The 18,600-nt window shown below is 48.9% G+C and overlaps 1 protein-coding gene across 2 annotated transcripts in view; it reads right to left on the reverse strand.

The window, feature by feature from the left end:
- Positions 1-1,413: 1,413 nt before the first annotated feature.
- The window catches only part of EXOSC10 (exosome component 10), a 29,551-nt gene continuing 12,364 nt past the window's right edge, over positions 1,414-18,600 (reverse strand). The window contains exons 10-26 of one of the 2 annotated variants that reach the window (XM_058444307.1): positions 17,505-17,695; positions 15,272-15,428; positions 14,954-15,102; positions 14,712-14,762; positions 13,922-14,033; positions 12,260-12,346; positions 12,116-12,166; positions 11,880-11,958; positions 11,358-11,464; positions 8,754-8,849; positions 8,455-8,529; positions 6,613-6,697; positions 5,409-5,482; positions 4,065-4,236; positions 3,143-3,204; positions 2,506-2,582; positions 1,414-1,548 (exon numbers count right to left, since the gene is read on the reverse strand). In XM_058444307.1, coding sequence (XP_058300290.1) covers positions 1,518-1,548; positions 2,506-2,582; positions 3,143-3,204; positions 4,065-4,236; positions 5,409-5,482; positions 6,613-6,697; positions 8,455-8,529; positions 8,754-8,849; positions 11,358-11,464; positions 11,880-11,958; positions 12,116-12,166; positions 12,260-12,346; positions 13,922-14,033; positions 14,712-14,762; positions 14,954-15,102; positions 15,272-15,428; positions 17,505-17,695 — 1,656 coding nt within the window. In that variant the 3' untranslated portion in view covers positions 1,414-1,517. The remainder of the gene's footprint in view (positions 1,549-2,505; positions 2,583-3,142; positions 3,205-4,064; positions 4,237-5,408; positions 5,483-6,612; positions 6,698-8,454; positions 8,530-8,753; positions 8,850-11,357; positions 11,465-11,879; positions 11,959-12,115; positions 12,167-12,259; positions 12,347-13,921; positions 14,034-14,711; positions 14,763-14,953; positions 15,103-15,271; positions 15,429-17,504; positions 17,696-18,600) is intronic. The other variant, XM_032758904.2, reaches the window with a different exon arrangement.

Genomic DNA, 18,600 nt, shown 5'->3' on the forward strand with positions numbered 1-18,600 from the left:
TGAAATCCCAACACTGGGAGGACAAGACAGGAGGATTGCTTGAGGCCAGGAGTTCAAGACCAGCCTGGGCAACACAGCAAGACCCCATCTTTATAAAACATAAGAAAAATTACCCAGTTGTGGTGGTATGTGCCTGTAGTCTTAGTTATGTCGGAGGCTGAGGTGGCAGGATCACTTAAGCCTGGGAGGTCAAGGCTGCAGTGAGCCAAGATCACACCCTGCACTCCAGAATGGGCAACAGAGTGAGACCCTGTCTCAAAAAAAGGAAAAAAAAAAAAAAAAAAGAGCATCTTTGTATGATAGGACTACAGATGACTAAAATTTTCTCTTTGCATTTTCCTTTTTTTTTTGAGACAGTCTTGCTGTACTGCCCAGGCTGAAATGAGGTGGCGTGATCTTGGCTCACTGCAACCTCCGCCTCCTAGGTTCAAGCGATTCTCCTGTCTCAGCCTCCCAAGTAGCTAAGACTATAGGTGGTCATCATGCCTGGCTAATTTTTGTATTTTCAGTGGAGATGGGGTTTCACCACGTTGGCCAGGCTGGTCATGAACTCCTGACCTCAGGTGATCCACCTGCCTCAGCCTCCAACAGTGCTGGGATTATAGGCATGAGCCACCACACCCGGTCTTGCATTTTACTATATTTCCCACATTTCCTGCAATGAACATGTCATTACTTCTATAACCAGAAAAAAAAAAAGTTGATTTAAAAAAAAGTGAGAAAAGAACAGAGTAGAGAACAGGTCCTCAGGAGCTGCGGCTGGCTCTAGGGCACCTTACCAGTTCCTTTCCTGACGGCATTTTTTTTACCAGGTGGTTCCATTCACGTTATTTGAAGGCTCAGGAAGGAAGTGAAAGGGCCCAGAGAACCCTCTCAAAGTGGAGCGATGAGCATCACAGCTCGTGCCTTGCAGGTGCTGCCACTTCTAAGTCCCAGCAATTTGTCTCATATTCCTCCTTGGGAGTGGCTCTGGATTTTTCTTTTTTTTTTTTTTTGAGACAGAGTCTTGCTCTGTCGCCCAGGCTGGAGTGCAGTGGTGAGATCTTGGCTCACTGTAAGCTCCGCCTCCCGGGTTCACGCCCTTCTCCTGCCTCAGCCTCCTGAGTAGCTGGGATTACAGGCGCCCGCCACCATGCTTGGCTAATTTTTTGTATTTTTAGTAGAGACGGGGTTTCACCGTGTTGGCCAGGATGGTCTCGATCTCCTGACCTCGTGATCCGCCCACCTCGGCCTCCCAAAGTGCTGGGATTACAGGCGTGAGCCACCACGCCCGGCCGGCTCTGGATTTCTCTAGAAGTCACCATAACTCCTGGAGCACACTCACCTGCCCACAGACAGCTGAAGATGGTTGCCTGAACAGGATGGCAACCTGCCAGAGCTGTGGTGGCAACAAAATAAAAGTCAGGAATCAGCTTTCTTCAGGAAGAATTTTTTTTAATGGTTTAAAAATATGTATGTACAAAAGCAGCACCAGCATTTGGTGCTTCCAGTCCACAGGCGCCACGTGTCTTCCAGGACTATCTCTGTGGCCAGTTGTACCTGAAGCCTCTGCAGAGAGTACAAAAACAACAGTTATTTCTTCCGGGTTGGTTGGATGTTCTCAGATGGTTTACAAAATGGTGCAAACCTTAATCATGCAGAACAGAGGGAGAATGGTTTGTTCAGGGGCCCCAGAGAACTGGGCGGCCCACAAGAGTTGGCTGAGCTAAACAGCATCTCGAGAAAGCAGACCTGTTTTTCCTGCCCTCGGGCAAGTCCCCTGACCTCAGGGTCGGCTTGATTATTAGGATTTTATGTTTTTAACAAAAACATTTGGCTGGATGCAGTGGCTCACACCTGTAATCCCAGTACTCTGGGAGGCCGAGGCGGGAGGATCAATTGAGGCCAGGAGTTTGAGACCAGCCTGGCCAACATGGCAAAACCCCATCTCTACTAAAAATACAAAAACATTAGCCGGGCATGATGGCAGGCACCTGTAATCTCAGCTACTCGGGAGGCTGAGGTGAGAGACTTGCTTGAACCCAGGAGGTGGAGGTTGCAGTGAGCCAAGATTGTGCCACTGCACTCCAGCCTGGGTGACAGAATGAGACTGTCACAAAACAAAACAAAACCAAGCCAAACCACTCTTCAACAACAAAGATAACCCACATGTGCTTACTTTTTCCTCATTCCTAATAGGCTGGTCCAGGAAAATTTCACAACTATTCACACCTATTTTCCCTAAGGTGACCCCAGGAAACACGGTAACTGGAGAGCCAGGAACAAGGGGAATCTGAGTCCCGGGGCACAGTGCCTGGCTCCGTGATGTGTGGCACAGAGAAAATCACCTCCCGCCCTTGTTTTCCGAGTGGTGTGAGGGACCTGGCTTGGGAGGTTCTCTGAGTCGTCCTGGTTGAAGACCCCTGGGCACTTGCTCCCCAGCTACTCCCCACTGACCACACCACGCAGGGCAGGTGCTTTCTCACTGGGCTCCCTGGGCCACACCGCCGTCCACCACAAACATACCTGTCTGACTTTCCAGTTGGAAAGGACATGCTTTTGTTTCCCACCGACTGTTTAATTTTTTTGGCTGCAATGCATTTCTGAAAAGAAAAGAAACTGTTTAAGGTGGGTGGGCACCTTGACCACAAGATACACAGAAAAGCACACCTGAGCTCAGGTGGCCAAAGATTCTAGCAGCACAGGAGTGACTTTAGCTTCCCTGCGAGAGGACGTTTCTGTGTCTCTGAAGGCAAGGCCGCTAGGATGCACTGCAAGAGGAACAGGAGGGCCCCAAAGCAGCCCTGCCCCCGCGCCTGTGGAACCCGCAGCCACGCTGTTTCCCTGGCACCAGCGCCAACACCCACGAGGGGCGAATGCAGGCTTGTGCTGGCCCCAAAGGGGGTGCTTTTGGCCTGCAGCTATAGTTCCCATGGTAGCAAACACAGAATAATACCCTTTAAAGCCACATGCCAGCTTTTACAGCCTCGTTTTATGAGTTGCTGGGGTAGCTGATGGGTACTGTCTGCCCTTGGGAAGAAATGAGGTGAGGAAAAAGATATGCAAAGGAATGGACTCCTGGATGGGCCTATCTTCTCAGCAGAAGAGGAGGTCAAAAATAGGCACCAATGGCGTGCTAAAATCCTTCAGGAGCAGTTCTTACCTTGCCAGATGGGGTCTGTTTATTTGGATCAAACTGAGAAGAAACTTTGGATTTGCTGTTTCCTGAAAAGTAAGAGATGAGAGAGACCTGTGGTCAGGTCAATGAGTTACTACACATCACAGGCTCACAGCAAGGCTGGGACCATGACACTCAGGGAAGCCTTGGCTGTCAGAGCACAACCCCTGTCATGATGAGGGGCTGGGACTCGTGGCTCACATAAATGAATACACGGCGATCCTGGTCCCTGTGGGCAGTCTGAAAACCAGGCCCATTTCTCTCAGCTCTAGTCCCAGGACCTTAGGGGCAGGTGGCTACAGCAGTGGCCCCTGCACATAAGGAAATCTACTCTAATCTCTGTGCTGGGTGATGCCATCAGGAACTCGGGCTCTGAGGCGACACTACTGTATAAAATGCCATTGTGTGGACTGGCCTCTGCTTTCTCTTTTCCAAAGGAGCATGTTGCTCCGAAGGCTGCTAGAGTCGGGAATGCCATCTGTAGCCCCTTCAAAGCAGACGGACCCTCACAGCCTAAGCAGCCATAGGGGTTCATGTCATAGGCTTTGAGATTTTTCAACAAACAAAATTCTCACTGTGTGTACGTGTGTGTGTGTGTGAGAGAGAGAGGGTTTATGGGCACAAGTTATAGTGAGGAAGGATGGCGCCCTGGTCACAATGGAAGTGACAGGTGATCTTGCTAACCCACCACGGAGGCCACCATGAGTGAGCTCCCGTGGAGGAGACGGCAATGAGGCTGCAGGCGACTGTCCACATTGCCACGGCCTCTCTGGACTACTCCAACAATTCCTGGCTAGCACCATGCCTTGTGCAGGGCTCACCTGGCCCCTATGTTGTGGTCTCTTTATGGCTTCCTCCCCTCTGACACGCACAGAGGTCCCTGTATGGGGCCCCAGTACTTCCTCACCAGCAAAAGCCTTGAAGTCTGGCTGGCTGTAGTCGTAAGGTATAAACTCTTTTTCTGGTGGCTCTGGGTCCTTTGGCTTCTTGGAAATTTTGAGTCGTTTCTTCTCTTGTTTCTGTTCTGTGGTCCTTGGGTCGCTTGTTGCTCGCTCTCTCTTCTTTGCAGCATTTTCTAGCTGTAGATCAGGAACAGATATGGGGGAGGAACAGGGAGGCACATGGGACAGGGAACTAACTCCACCGGCCTCAGCAGTAGCTGGGACCCAGCTGCCTAAGTGGTAAGAAGAACAGTCAGTGGTGGGGAGAGGAGCTGTGGCTGGAACTTCGGGACCAACACTCAGGGTCAGGTGAAACAAATTCCTCACTGGACAATGACATGAGGTCATTTAAGAAAGGCAAGCAGGCCAGGTGCAGTGGCTCATGCCTGTAATTCCAGTGCTTTGGGCGGCTGAGGTGGGAGGACTGCTTTAGGTAGTCTGAGACCAGCCTGGGCAACATAGCAAGACCCCTATCTCTACAAAAAAAAAAGAAAAAATGTAGCTGGGCATGGTGGTGCATGCTTGTAGTCCTAGCTACTTGGGAGGCTGAGGTGGGAGGATCGTTTGAACCCAGGAGTACAAGGCTGCAATGAGCTATAATCGTACCACTGTACTCCAGCCTGGGCATCAGGGTAAGAGTAAGACCATGTCACTATTTTTTTTTTTAAAAAGGAAATAAAATAAAAAAAAAAAAAAAAAGGAAAGGCAGGGGGCAGGGGTTAAGAATTCGAGTGATAGCCTGGGCAACATAGTGAGACCCTGTCTCCACCAAAAACAGTAACAAAAAATAGCTGGGCATGGTGGTGTGTGCCTGTGGTCCTAGCTACTTGGGTGGTTGAGGAGGGAGGATCGTTTGAGCCCAGGAGTTTGAGGCTGCAGTGAGCTGCAACTGCGCCACTGCACTCCAGCCTGTGCAACAGAGGTAGACACTACTTCAAAACAAAACAAAAAAAAGAGTTCCAGAGTGCTCTGGGGTTTCATTCTCTAGAATGCAACATTTTTGTAGGACAGAGCAGGACACACAACAAGCTTCAGCACTGTAACCTCAATACCTTTTCTAGTACTACAGTTGAGTGGTCTGGCATATTTACCATAAACACAGTGGAAGAAGGTTAAGAGGAATTACAATATCGATCTTGTGGTGGTTTTGGAAATGAGGTAGACACTAATAGCTAAGCTAAGGTGAACTAGAAAGAAGTCAGAACTTAATATAAAGCACAGGGCAAGCCCCCTAAGATATCCAAGGAAGATCCTGACCACAGGCAGGGGCACCGTTTTTCAAAGGAAAAAGGAGAAAAGCTGGCACGTACCATGACCTGCTGTCGGACGGAGACGGCCTGTTCCGCTGCAGCTTTGCACGCCTCCTTTGCCTGTTCCCGGGCAGCTGCAAGGGAGAGAACTGTCTCTGGAGTTGCTGAATCCAGCAACCACCCTCCCCTCCATCTCCATCCCCCTCCGACTTGGCCTAGCCACAGGGGTTGTCACGGCTGATCCCTCCTCCCTCTCAGCTCCCCGGTCCCCCATCTCTGCAGGAAAGGCTGCCTCAGAGCTTAGGCTCAGGTGCTCTGCCCACCTTCACCTACACGTGAGCTGATCCTCCCCAGCCCTGCCTGCTCCTCTCCTGTGAACCCAAACGCTCAGTGGCCTGTGGACCTGAGGGCGTTTAACAGGATCGTCACCATCACCATCGTGGACAAGCCCGCTCAAACCAGCTATTTCGGCTGCCAGCAACTCCAGCTTTCCAGCTGCTCAGGACAAAACCTTCATCCAAGGCTCCCTTCCCTTCTCTCACATGCCACATCCACCACATCATCAAATGCTGTCAGCTTTGCTATGGGACAGATCCAGGCTCTGACAGCTTCTCACCACCTCCTCTGCTCCCACGCTGGTCTCAAAGCCACCGTCCCCTCTCGCCTGAGCCACCGCCATGTCTGCTATCCCTTCCTGGGATCCCATCCTGTCCTCTATAGTCTACTCTTAACACGACAGCCAGAGGGCCACATGTCAGTCACTTCCCACCCTGTGTCAGCTCAGCACCCTCCTGGCTTCTGAACTCAGACTAAAAGGCAGCGTCATCCTGTGGGCCCCTGCTGGCTCCTTCCCCATCTCCTGCTCCTCTCTACCCGCTCTGCTCATGCAGGCCCACTTGCTGCTGCTTAGCATGCCCAGTGAACTACCCCCAGGGCCTCTGGGCTCGCTGTGCTGTGGCTCCAGAACTCTTCCCTAGGTCACTGCAGGTCTCGTCAGTGTTGCATTCATTAGACTGCCTTCTCCAACCACCGACGAGACAGCTACAGCACCCCCAGCACTCCCCACCAATCTCTCTGCACAGCACCTGCTGCCATCTGCCAGGATAGATACTGATTGCCCACCATCCCTCAGCAGAAGGGAAGCCCCACAGGGCAGGGGCTGTGCCTGTTTAATTCATAGCTGTATCTGGCACTTGGCTGAAACAGCGGGTGAGAAACAGCCATCCTTTAACAGCCGACTGAGTTGCAAGGAAGTGAGTGTTACCTGTTTGCTCAGCTGCCTTCTTCTTGACAGTTTCTTTAGAGTCTTTTTGTACTTGTACCTGGGCCAGCTTCCAACGGTTGCTGATCTATAATGAAAGCAAATATAACAAAAAAAAACCCTCCAAAGTCAGCCACCTAAATCTGTCTTACTTTTCATGAGGTGACGTAGGGCAGGTTAACCTAAGAAGTACACACATTCTAAGTCATAAATTTTCAAATCTAAGGGCATGAAAAATAAATTTCATGCTGGCTTTATTGCTAAAATCCCTATTAAGGAGGACAAAGTGCTACTGTCCTCCAGGCACTGGGCTATCCGTCATCTCATTCAATCCCTCTGTAACCCTGGGAAAAAGGTCATCACCCTCTCTTTAGAGATGAGCAAACAGACTCTGGCAGACGAAATAACTTGTCCAAGGGACATGGTCAGTAAATGACAGAGGCAGACTCCAGGCTGGGCTTCCACAAGTCTGCTGTGTTTCTTTATGACACCCCACTGACCTATGGCGTTTCAACACATGGAGGTGACACTGGGCATAACACACAGGACGTGCAGTTGTTCAATGTGACACAGTCCGTGGGGGGAAAAGAAGAGAGAAGGCAGAAGCCCCACCTGATTCCCCATTTCTAAAAATAGCAAGCTAACTCAGGGACAGGAACAGGGCTGGGGGACCTCTCGGTTTTGCCTAACAAAAGAGCTCTGCTGCCACACAGAGGGAGCCAGTCGCCCATGTCATCAGAGCAGACGCTTCCTGCAGGGAGGAAGGAGGCTTCAAACAACAGTTCACGTGCTGGCTCTGGGGAACATCTCAAGGGGGTCTAGGGGAGGTATGCTCTCATTTTTACTCATAATGCTGGTAAAAACATGCCAGATAAGTAAGATAGAATGTTTTAAAATTAAAGCTGTCACCTTTAAGAGCCTTAAAGTAACAGACATCTGTAAAAATGCATCAAGCTGTATATTTAATATTTGTGTACTTTACTACATATAGATTAAACCTCAATTAAAAAACTGCAAATGGAGATTTGTTTCTTACAAGGTTTCTAAGTGCTTTTTTTTTTGGATACAGAGTCTCACTCTGTCGCGCAGGTTGGGGTGCAGTGGCACGGTCTCGGCTCACTGCAAGCTCTGCCCCCCAGGTTCAAGCCATTCTCCTGCCTCAGCCCTCTGAGTAGCTGGGACTACAGGCACCTGCCACCACGCCCGGCTGATTTTTTATATTTTTAGTAGAGATGGGGTTTCACCATGTTAGCCAGGATGGTCTCGATCTCCTGACCTCATGATCTGCCCGCCTCGGCCTCCCAAAGTGCTGGGATTACAGGCGTGAGCCACCGCGCCTGGCCCAAGTGCTTTTAAGAATCTCACTGAAGTTCTGGACCCTTTCCCTAGAAACAATGCTAGAAAATAAAGGGCTTTTGCATTCATTTTCAGGGGATTCACAGATGAGATGGGCTTGTCTAAAACAGAAACCTGGTATGAATAATCAAGAAATCCCCTTTTCTTAGAAAGTCTCTTTTAGGGCCGGGCGCAGTGGCTCACGCCTGTCTGTAGTCCCAGCACTTTGAGAGGGCACGGCGGGTGGATCACCTGAGGTCAGGAGTTTGAGACCAGCCTGACCAACATGGTGAAACCCCATCTGTACAAAAACTAGCCAGGCATGATAGCAGGTGCCTGTAATCCCAGCTACTTGGGAGGCTGAGGCAGAAGAACTGCTTGAACCTGGGAGGTGGAGGTTGCAGTGAGCCGAGATCATTGCACCGCACTCCAGCCTGGGTGACAAAGCGAGACGCCATCTCAAAAAAAAAAAAAAAAATCTCTTTTAGAACAGGTGACAAGTCCACTTACTTCATAGATTTTCGTTGATGGATCGAACTTCGCTGCCTGAGAGACGGGAGCACGGTGTCCTAGTGAGGGCAGAAACTGGAGGAAGGAAACAGCTGTGTGAAACGCTGCCAGGAATGGAATCTACTAGATCCACAGGGCAGAGGCACTCAGATGGGGGTTGCTGGTGCCATGTCAGCATCTTTGCCAGGACATCAGGGCAGCTGACACACTGGCTTCAGAGGCTTCCTTCCCAGGTAAAAGCATGTACAGCTGTAGGCGTCTCTGCACATCCTGTCAGCCCTGACAAAACTACTACTCACCATCCTGAATGGATTTTCAAAGGACTCCATGATGTTCTGGGCTTTTTTCTGTGCAACTGTCAATGGACCCTTTTTATTGTCTTCAGCACTAGGTTCCTGCAGGGACAGACAAAAAACGATCACTAATGACCATGATCATCTGTGACATCAAGAGGCAAGCAAGACAGCAACAGTTAACAGTGATTTTTTTTTTTTTTTTCTGAGACAGAGTCTCGCTCTGTTGCCCAGACTAGAGTGCAGTGGTGTGATCTCTGCTCACTGCAACCTCCACCTCCTGCATTCAAGCGATTCTCCTGCCTCAGCCTCCCGACTAGCTGGGATTACAGGCATGTGCCACCGTGCCCAGCTGATTTTTGTATTTTTAGCAGAGAACAGGTTTCACCATATTGGCCAGGCTTGTCTTGAACTCCTGACCTCAAGTGATCCACCCGCCTTGGCTTCCCAAAGTGTTGGGATTACAGGCGTGAGCCACCGCACCCACCCGGCCAGTAACATGGTATTAATACCAATGGCTAAGGCTAATTTTTCATACACTCTCCTATGTATAAGGCGTTCTGTCTGCAACAGCACACAGTAGCATTTCAATATCAGTGATCTGGATCAGTGAATTCTCACCATGTCCTCATAGCCTATAAGGTGGTATTACTCTCACTACCTTACAGAGGAGGAAACTGAGGCCTACAGAGGTTATGACAGTCTTTCAGAGGCTTGCAGTGAATACGAGCAGACCAAGGATCTAAACGCAGCGTGGTCTGGCTCTAGAATATGAGATCTTGATTGTTGCCTGAAATTTATTTTATGTACGTATGTATTTATTTTTTGAGTGGAGTCTTGCTCTGTTGCCCAGGCTGGAGTGCAGTGGTGCGATCTCTGCTCACTGCAACCTCCGCCTCCTGTGTTCAAGCGATTCTCCTGCCTCAGGTCCCGAGTAGCTGGGATTACAAGCATGCGCCACAACGCCCGGCTAATTAAAGATGGCGTTTCACCATGTTGGCCAGGCTGGTCTCAAACTCCTGACCTCAGGTGATCTGCCTGCCTTGCCCTCCAAAAGTGCTGGGATTACAGGTGTGAGCCACTGCGCCAGGCCTGAAATTTAATATTACATATCTTTATAGGGAATCATTGAAATTATGCAACAAAATGCTGCTTCCAACTGGGTTCATAAATATGTGCTATCCTTTTGCTTCATCTGTAATTATGCCCCCTTGCAACAGAGTGCAGGGAGACCACAGCCTCCTTTACACCAAACAGCCATATCAAAGCAGCCCAGAGCTCATGCTAACAGGTTTAGGGGCTAAGTCATGACGCAATTAGCTCTGAGGTCAACTAAAGCGCCTAGTATTTTCTCATTAATTGCTAAAGCAAGGCCCAATCTAGATTTATATAATTAAGTTAAAAACCAAAGTGAAGCCTGGGCGACATGGTGAAATCCCATCTCTACAAAACATACAAAAATTGGCTGGGCATGGTGGCATACACCTGTAGTCCCAGCTACTCGGGAGAAGGCTGGGGCAGAGGGATTGCTTGAGCCCAGGAGGCAGAGGTTGCAGTGAGCCAAGATGGTGCCACTGCACTCCCACCTCGGTGACAGAATGAGATCCTGCCTCAAAAAAAAAAAAAAAAAAATGCCGGGTGTGGTGGCTCATGCCTGTAATCCCAGCACTTTGGGAGGCTTAGGCAGGCGGATCGCCTGAGGTCAGGCGTTCGAGACCAGCCTGGCCAACATAGTGAAACCCTATCTCTATTAAAAATATAAAATATTAGCTAAGTATGGTGGCGGGCACCTGCAATCCCAGCTACTACGGAAGCTGAGGCAGGAGAATCGCTTGAACCCAGAAGGTGGAGGTTGCAGTGAGCCGAGATGTTGCCATTGCACTCCAGCCTGTGCAACAAGAGTGAAACTCCATCTCAAAAAATGAAACCAAACAAACAAACAAACAAAAAGGGTGAAATAGCTGGGTGCAGTGACTCATGCCTATAATCCCAGCTACTCGGGAGGCTGAGGCAGGAGGATCATTTGAGCCTCAGAAGTCAAGGCTGCAGTGAGCCATGATTGTGCCACTGCATTCCAGCCTGGGTGGGAGAACAAGATTGTCTCAAAAAAAAAAAAAAAAAAAAAAAAATCGTTTCTCTTCTTCACTGAAAGCACACATATGTGGTGCTGGGGTCAGGCAGGAAGCTACGGGCAGCACACATTCTACAGTTCGTCGGAGAGCACACCCATGCCACCCCTGCTGGGCATCCAGGTGAACTGTTTTTCCCTCACCACTGCTGCAGCTGGTCTGGAAAGCCCTGCTTGTGTGTTCTCTTAGCACAGACCCTCCTCCCACTAGGTGCTGTTCAACAACAGGACGTCAGCCTTTCCTTGAAGATTTCTCCACACAGAACTCAGAGAATCCCCCATCCACGTCCCCAGACCACCTCCTCCAGAGTGGTCAGTGCCACCTTGCTCATCGGTCTCTGTGCCTCTCCCAGCACCGCTGGGTTTTGCTCTCAGCATTAGTCTCCCAGTGTATGCAACGCTCCAGGCAGACAGCCTGCTGGATAAATCCAGTAAATCCCAGGAGGTCCTCATCACCTCAGTGAAGTTTCTGTGCTACTCACGTTAAATAACGTGATGACAGCTGTGGCAATCAGGCATGTGGTACCCAGCAAGTTATCTTCTTTTTCATCAGGAAAGAGGCTCGCCTGCTTCTGAACTGGCATAGATCCTAGAGGAGCAGAAGATAATAAGGTCAAAGCCTACAGAATTTTATTTTATTTTTTCTTTTTGAGATGGAGTTTTGCTGTAGTCCCCTAGGCGGGAGTGCAATGCACAATCTCGGCTCACTGCAACTTCCGCCTCCTCAGTTCAAGTGATTCTCCTGCCTCTGCCTCCTAAGTAGCTAAGATTACAGGCGCCCACCACCATGCCAGCTAATTTTTGTATTTTTAGTAGAGATGGGGTTTCACCATGTTGGGCACGCTGGTCTCAAACCTGACCTCAGGTGATCCACCCGCCTCAGCCTTCCAAATATGCTGGCATTACAGGCATAAGCCACCACGCCCGGCCAAGCCTACAGAATTTTAGACAAGGTAGCTGTGTCCCAACCTCTTTGGGACAGTCAGGAGGGCTCTCGACTTTACCATTGGTTGGGATGGTTGGATAGCCATCCGGAGGGGCATGGGAGCAATCGTGAGGTCCAAAGAGAACATTCTCCAATCTCTGCATTAAAAGACACCAGCAGGCTGGCATGTAAAACGTGCAAGCCGGCAGCAGCTTTCTGCCAGCTGTCAGCACAGGCCTCTGTCAGAGGTGTACTTGCACTGGCTGTGACTTGATGTCTTCCCTCCCAGGGGAGAAAACAGATCCGACACTGTACCTCGGCACTGGGCAGCGGTCCACTCTTCTTCACTCCGGCTGCAACTTCAGACTAAGGATAAAAATGAAGGGAATTGAGGAAAGTTGCCCCAACACCTCAAGTCCAACCCCCAGTCCCCAACGCTGACTGTGTTCCTTCACCAGCCTGTTTCTCAAGAGCCCAGAGATTTTCTTTCCTCTCTTCACTCCTTACAGTGCCTGGCCTGATAATTATTTGGTGCTCAATAATTACCTGTAGAATGAAAGAGTAAAGTTCTTTAACATGACTAAGCACAATAGGAAGGATTCCAAAGAGCTTGAAAAAGACTCTTCTCCAGTAATCAAGGTCTCTCTTTACTTGGACAAAGTACAGCGCTTACAAAGACATTTTTAACACAAAAATTGCAAATGTGGGGCTGGCAGGTGGCTCACAACTGTAATTTCAGCACTTTGGGAGGCCGAGGTGGGAGGAATGCTTGAGCCCACGGGCTCAAGACCAGTCTGGGAAACAAAGCAAGACCCATCTCTACAAAAAATTTAAAAAAACATAGCTGGGTATGGTGGTGTATGCCTGCGGTCCCAGCTACTCAGAAGGCTAAGGTGGGAGCCTAGCAGATGGAGGCTACAGTGAGCCATGATTGCATCACTGCACTCCAGCCTGGGTGACAGAGCAAGACCCTGTCTCAAAACAAACAAACAAAAAAAAAAACAAAAGAAAACTGGCTGCCATTGTCATCATTTGCTACGAAGTCTCATCAATCTTTTCTTCTGATGCTTCCTATACCTGTTCTTTCCTTCCCAGTCTGTGATTCCTCACTCGTTCAGGGAGCTATCACTTCACATCTGGGCCACTGCCAGGCTCCCAAAACTAGCTCCCTCTGCTGAGGTCACCGCTCCATCTCACTCCACCACATTAACTGCCTTAGAACAGTGAATTGGCCCAGTTACCAGATAGTACTTGCTGCTGAATCATCAAAGCTAAGGTCATAAATAAAAAGAATGAGTCTTAGCTCTCAACTGTCATAAAAAAAGCAGCTAAATTCATCAAGACACACACACTGGACTTCCTAAGCCCTATTATTTCCCTAGGGTTGTTTAGAATGCAGACCAGCTCATGAATCTAGGAAGCCACAAGGAATAAGATGCTAGCAGAAAAAACAGGCCTGCTAAGCCTGGGCACGATGGCTCACGCCTGTAATCCCAGCACTTTGGGAGGCCCAGGTGGGTGGATCACCTAAGATCAGGAGTTCGAGACCAGCCTGGCCAACACGGTGAAACCCCACCTCTACTAAAAATACAAAATTAGCTGGGTGTGGTGGTGCACGCCTGCAATCCCAGCGACTCAGGAGGTTGAGTCAGGAGAATTGCTTGAATCCGGGAGGCGGAGGTTGCAGTGAGCCAAGATCGCACCACTGCACTCCAGCCTGGAGACAGAGCGAGACTCCGTCTAAAAAAATAAAAATAAAAATAAAAATAAAAACAACAGGCTTGCTAAGTTGGAACCCTTCAGTAGAAAATCTTTTTTTTTTGAGACGAAGTCTCGCTCTGTCTCCCAGGCTAGAGTGCAGTGGCGCGATCTCGGCTCACTGCAACCTCCACCTCTCAGGTTCCAGCAATTCTCCTGCCTCAGCCTCCGGAGTAGCTGGGATTACAGGTGTGCACCATACGCCTGGCTAATTTTTTGTATTTTTACTAGAGATGGGGTTTCACCATGTTGGCCAGGCTGGTCTCGAACTCCTAACCTGAAATGATCCAGCCACCTCAGCCTCCCAAAGTGCTGAGATTATAGGGGTGAGCCACTGTGCCCGGCCACAGAAAAGCTTCTTACCTTGAGCAGGGGCATCTCTCGAGCCTGCTGGATTAAAAGGTGCATTTCGTTGATCTGCTGCCGCACAAGGGGTGGTACTGGGTTGCAGCAAGCTATGATGCCCTGAGGTTCCCTGAAGACAAGTAAGAACACACTCAGCTTGTCACTCAGAAATGCAGCCCTTAAAGGCTTCCAGATGAGAATAATGACTGGGTAAAGCCAGGCTGCCACACCTAAGCTGAAGCTACAGGTAGGTGACTAAGGAAACACTGATGTCAGGCCAGCCTAGGCCAACTTCTCCATGTGTTCTTTGCGACACCAAGCTTTAAGTGGATCCCTCTTGGAGCCTGACTCCCACAATCAGGGAGAGCTGGAAGTAAGTACCACAGCACTGTGAATTCTCAATTCAGCAGGGGGCAACCAACAGGCTGTGGATTTTCATTCTTGCTTATACTTCAATCAAGATCACAAAACGTTTAAGATCATAAGCTGCTTTAATTTGGAAGAAAGTATAGATGAGAGAACCTGGGACATTTTCTTCCCTTGCAAGTAGATGCTATAAGGCTCAGAGACTTAAAATAAACTCGAACTAAGGCATAATCATTGAAATGATTCCAGTTCAGAAATTTTAGTTCTTAAATGGCAGCCTGAGGGCAGAAATTCTATATTCCTTCAACTTGCTACCTTCCAAGCTTAGAGCATTAATCTCTGAGTAAGCAGCCCTGGGTAATAGCAACCAGAAAAGCTTGATTTTGAAGAACATCATATCTACTGAGAAAGTCGGAACACATTAATCAGCTTTCAGACTCACTTAGGCAGTTCTTCAGCTATTTTCAGCATCATGTGGTTTGGCAGTACATATCTGAAAAAAAAAAACACACACACACACACACACAGTGGGGACACATTACATTCAGCCAGTAAGTTCCATTAGATGCTGTCACATAGGGGAAACAACCAGCTTTCATAGCAAAAGAAAAAAGCCCATTATTTACTTGTTATTAGATCTCTTCAGTCTGGAAACAAGTGTTAAAAGAATCTCTAATCCCTTACCCGTAACTTTCATCTTCCCTGCGAGCTGTTTTATCCCTCCAGGCAAACAGCAGCTGAAAGGCTGTCAACTGCTGTGTGTTAAGGTGCTTCTTTTGCTTCCTATAGAGTTCAAGGTAGGACTCATCCGTGAAGATAGGTTTGATGAATTTCTACAAAGTATTAGAGAATATTCAAGATCAATGGGAATCAAAATTGTGCCCTGGACTCTGCAAAACGTTTGGCTCTTTTCATGAATGTAAGGAGCAACCTTAAGAACTAGAACCTGGCCAGACACAGAGCCTGAGTGTCACGGTCTGTGTGACTGCGGCTGAGGTGTACCTTGAGGCAGATGTCCCTGCTCCGTTGCCACACCACCTGAAGCTGCACGGGCTGCCCGTTGCCGCGCTCCCACAGCTCCAGCCTCATTTTGTCATAGATGTATAGCAGGTAATGGGTGTCATCCCGGGCGTAGCTGAGCATCTCCTCAGGCAGAGGGCTGGAATTGCAGAGGACAGTTTTATTGATTGCCCCCAAGGACAGCAATTCAATTTGTCTATTCCTTGGGTGCTGGGACTTCCTTAGACCCTTCCAATATGAAAGATCCTTTCATAGTCAATACTGCAGTTATGCCAACATTTCCTGCATTTTAACATGATAAACCATTATTTTAACAGCTGGGTAGAATTGGAGGCAGGGTAATACGGTGGTTAAAGTAAGGGCACTGTCAGCTACTCTGGACACACACAAGAGGCAGTAGAAAAGGGGCCACTGTTGTCCTGAGTTCAAATCTCAGCTCCAGATGTCTGTCCTTGGACAGTTCCTTAACCTCTTTGGGCTGACCCACCTAACTTGTGAAATGGGAACCAGGTACTTCATAGGCTGTTGTGAGGACTACACAGGACCACATCCTTGAAGCACTTAGCCCAGAGCTTGGCACAGGGTAAGGGCTCCGTAACAGGGAGTGGTTTTTAGATTTTATCAATTTCATCTTTTATTTGGACTTTATCAGTCCAAATGTAATTTTACTTTTATATTTAGAAATTCTGGCATTGTGGGCCAGGCGCAGTGGCTCATGCCTATAATCCCAGCACTTTGGGAGGCCGAGGCGGGAGGATCACCTGAGGTCAGGAGTTCGAGACCAGCCTGACCAACATGGAGAAACCTCGTCTCTACTGAAAATACAAAATTAGCTGGGCGTGGTGGTGCATGCCTGTAATCCTAGCTACTCGGGAGGCTGAGGCAGGAGAATTGCTTGAACCTGGGAGGCAGAGGTTGTGGTGAGCCGAGATCGTGCCACTGCACTCCAGCCTGGGCAACAAGAGTGAAACTCCGTCTCAAAAAAAAAAGAAAGAAAGAAAAAAGGAAATTCTGGCATTCTGGCATGTGGAATTCCTGGAAAAGCTCAGCAGCACCTTCCTATGACAGGTGCAACCTCAGAGAGGTAGCAAACAAGCGGAAAATGACCAAGCTGAGCAAGGCCTGCAGGAAGTGGGGCAAAACTGCTACCTTACGCCACAAAAAACGCTCCGTATAAAGCTAAACAACAGTGTCCCTTAGAATTCTTTCCCACCTATGGAAGATCATCTTATACACACACACACAATCATCCCTACGGAAGATCTTAAACACACACACATACACATACACACACACAAAATCATCTAGTAGAAAGACCCCGGTTTCAAACAAGAGACCAGCACAGCCGGGCGCGGTGGCTCACGCTTGTAATCCCAGCACTTTGGGAGGCCGAGGCGGGCGGATCACGAGGTCAGGAGATCGAGACCACGGTGAAACCCCGTCTCTACCAAAAATACAAAAAATTAGCCGGGCGTGGTGGCGGGCGCCTGTAGTCCCAGCTACTCGGAGAGGCTGAGGCAGGAGAATGGCGTGAACCCGGGAGGCGGAGGTTGCAGTGAGCCAAGATCACGCCACTGCACTCCAGCCAGGGCGCCAGAGAAAGACCCCCCCTCAAAAAAAAAAAAAAAAAAAAAAAAGAGACCAGCACAGGCAAATACTGATGCGGCACCTCTTTTTCAGCCACTATTTCCATGAAACACAGTGTAACTGCATCAGCCCATCATAAAGTCCACATTATCATTAAAGAATTTCCTACAGCTGGGCGCGGTGGCTCACGCTTGTAATCCCAGCACTTTGGGAGGCCGAGGCGGGCGGATCACGACGTCAGGAGATCGAGACCACGGTGAAACCCCGTCTCTACTAAAAATACAAAAAATTAGCCGAGCGTGGTGGCGGGCGCCTGTAGTCCCAGCTACTCAGAGAGGCTGAGGCAGGAGCCTGGCGTGGACCCGGGAGGCTGAGCTTGCCGCGAGTTTAAAATAACGGCCTGCACCCGGGGTTAAAAAGCAAAACTCTGTCTACTAAAAAAAAAAAAAAAAAAAAAAAAAAAGAATTTCCTACCACTTTTACACTGCTGAAGATGCCTGGCGAAAAGCCTGATGCCATTCATCTCAATGAGCATGGCAGGGCTCAAACCCAGGTCTCTCTGGACGACAGGTTAATGAATAATCACTTTCTTCTGCCACCCACATTTCCTCATTAAGAGCAAACTGACCGTATTCTCCAATCAGCCAGCTGATATTGCTTGTTTGAGTCCACGTTGCAGTAGAGTTTCAGGAGATGATCAAGTGAGTGCCTGCCCAGGTTAAGAAGGCGTGCTGCCTGATGAGTATCAAACATGTTTACTACATACAACCCAAAGTCTTTCTGTAGCCATTCTATGTCTGAATCAGCACCATGGAAGACCTGAAAACAGAATCAAAGTCATGCAGTACACTGGTAGCAGGCCACTCATGCTCGGAAATTAACTATGCCTCTAGTTTATTAGAACACTGAAATTAGAAGGTAGTCTCCGCTGTCCTGTCTGTAGTGCAGTGGTGTGATCTTGGCTCACTGCAACTTCCGCCTCCCGTGCTCCAGCAAGCCTCCCACCTCAGCCTCCCAAGTAGTTGGGACTACAGGCGTGCCACCATGCCCAGCTAAACTTTGGTATTTTTTGTAGAGACGGGGTTTCATTATGTTTCCCAGGCTGGTCTCGATCTCCTGGGCTCAAGTGATCCTCCTGCCTCAGCTTCCCAAAGTGCTGGGATTACAGGCCTGAGCCACCTCACCTGGCTGAAGCCAATGTTCTAATCAAGATTAGATATATGCAGCTGGGTGTGGTGGCTCACACCTGTAATCCCAGCACTTTGGGCCAAGGTGGGTGGATGGCTTGAGGTCAGGAGTTTGAGACCAGCCTGACCAACATGGCAAAACCCTGTCTCTACTAAAAATACAAAAATTAGCCGGGTGTGGTGGCGCATGCCTGTAACCCCAGCTACTTGGGAGGCCGAGGCAGGAGAATCGCTTGAACCTGGGAGGCGGAGGTTGCAGTGAGCCGAGATTGTACCATTGTACTCCAGCCTGGGCAACAAGAGCAAAACTCCATCTTAAAAAAAAAAAAAAAAAATTAGATATATGCAGTTTTAAATGTTTCTTTTGTCTTCAGTCACAGCTTTCTACACTCCTGATTCCTATGTTTGAAGTCTGAAACTGTTATCAACCAATGAGACACATGAAAGCAGCTCTAGTAGCTTCAGTACAGCCATTAAGTCCAAACAATCTTGATGGCTGGGGCTCACTGCAGTAGTCATTAAAATGATTTAACATTT

This window comes from Hylobates moloch, unplaced genomic scaffold (assembly GCF_009828535.3).
Source record: "Hylobates moloch isolate HMO894 unplaced genomic scaffold, HMol_V3 SCAFFOLD_9, whole genome shotgun sequence".
Taxonomy (NCBI): domain Eukaryota; kingdom Metazoa; phylum Chordata; class Mammalia; order Primates; family Hylobatidae; genus Hylobates; species Hylobates moloch.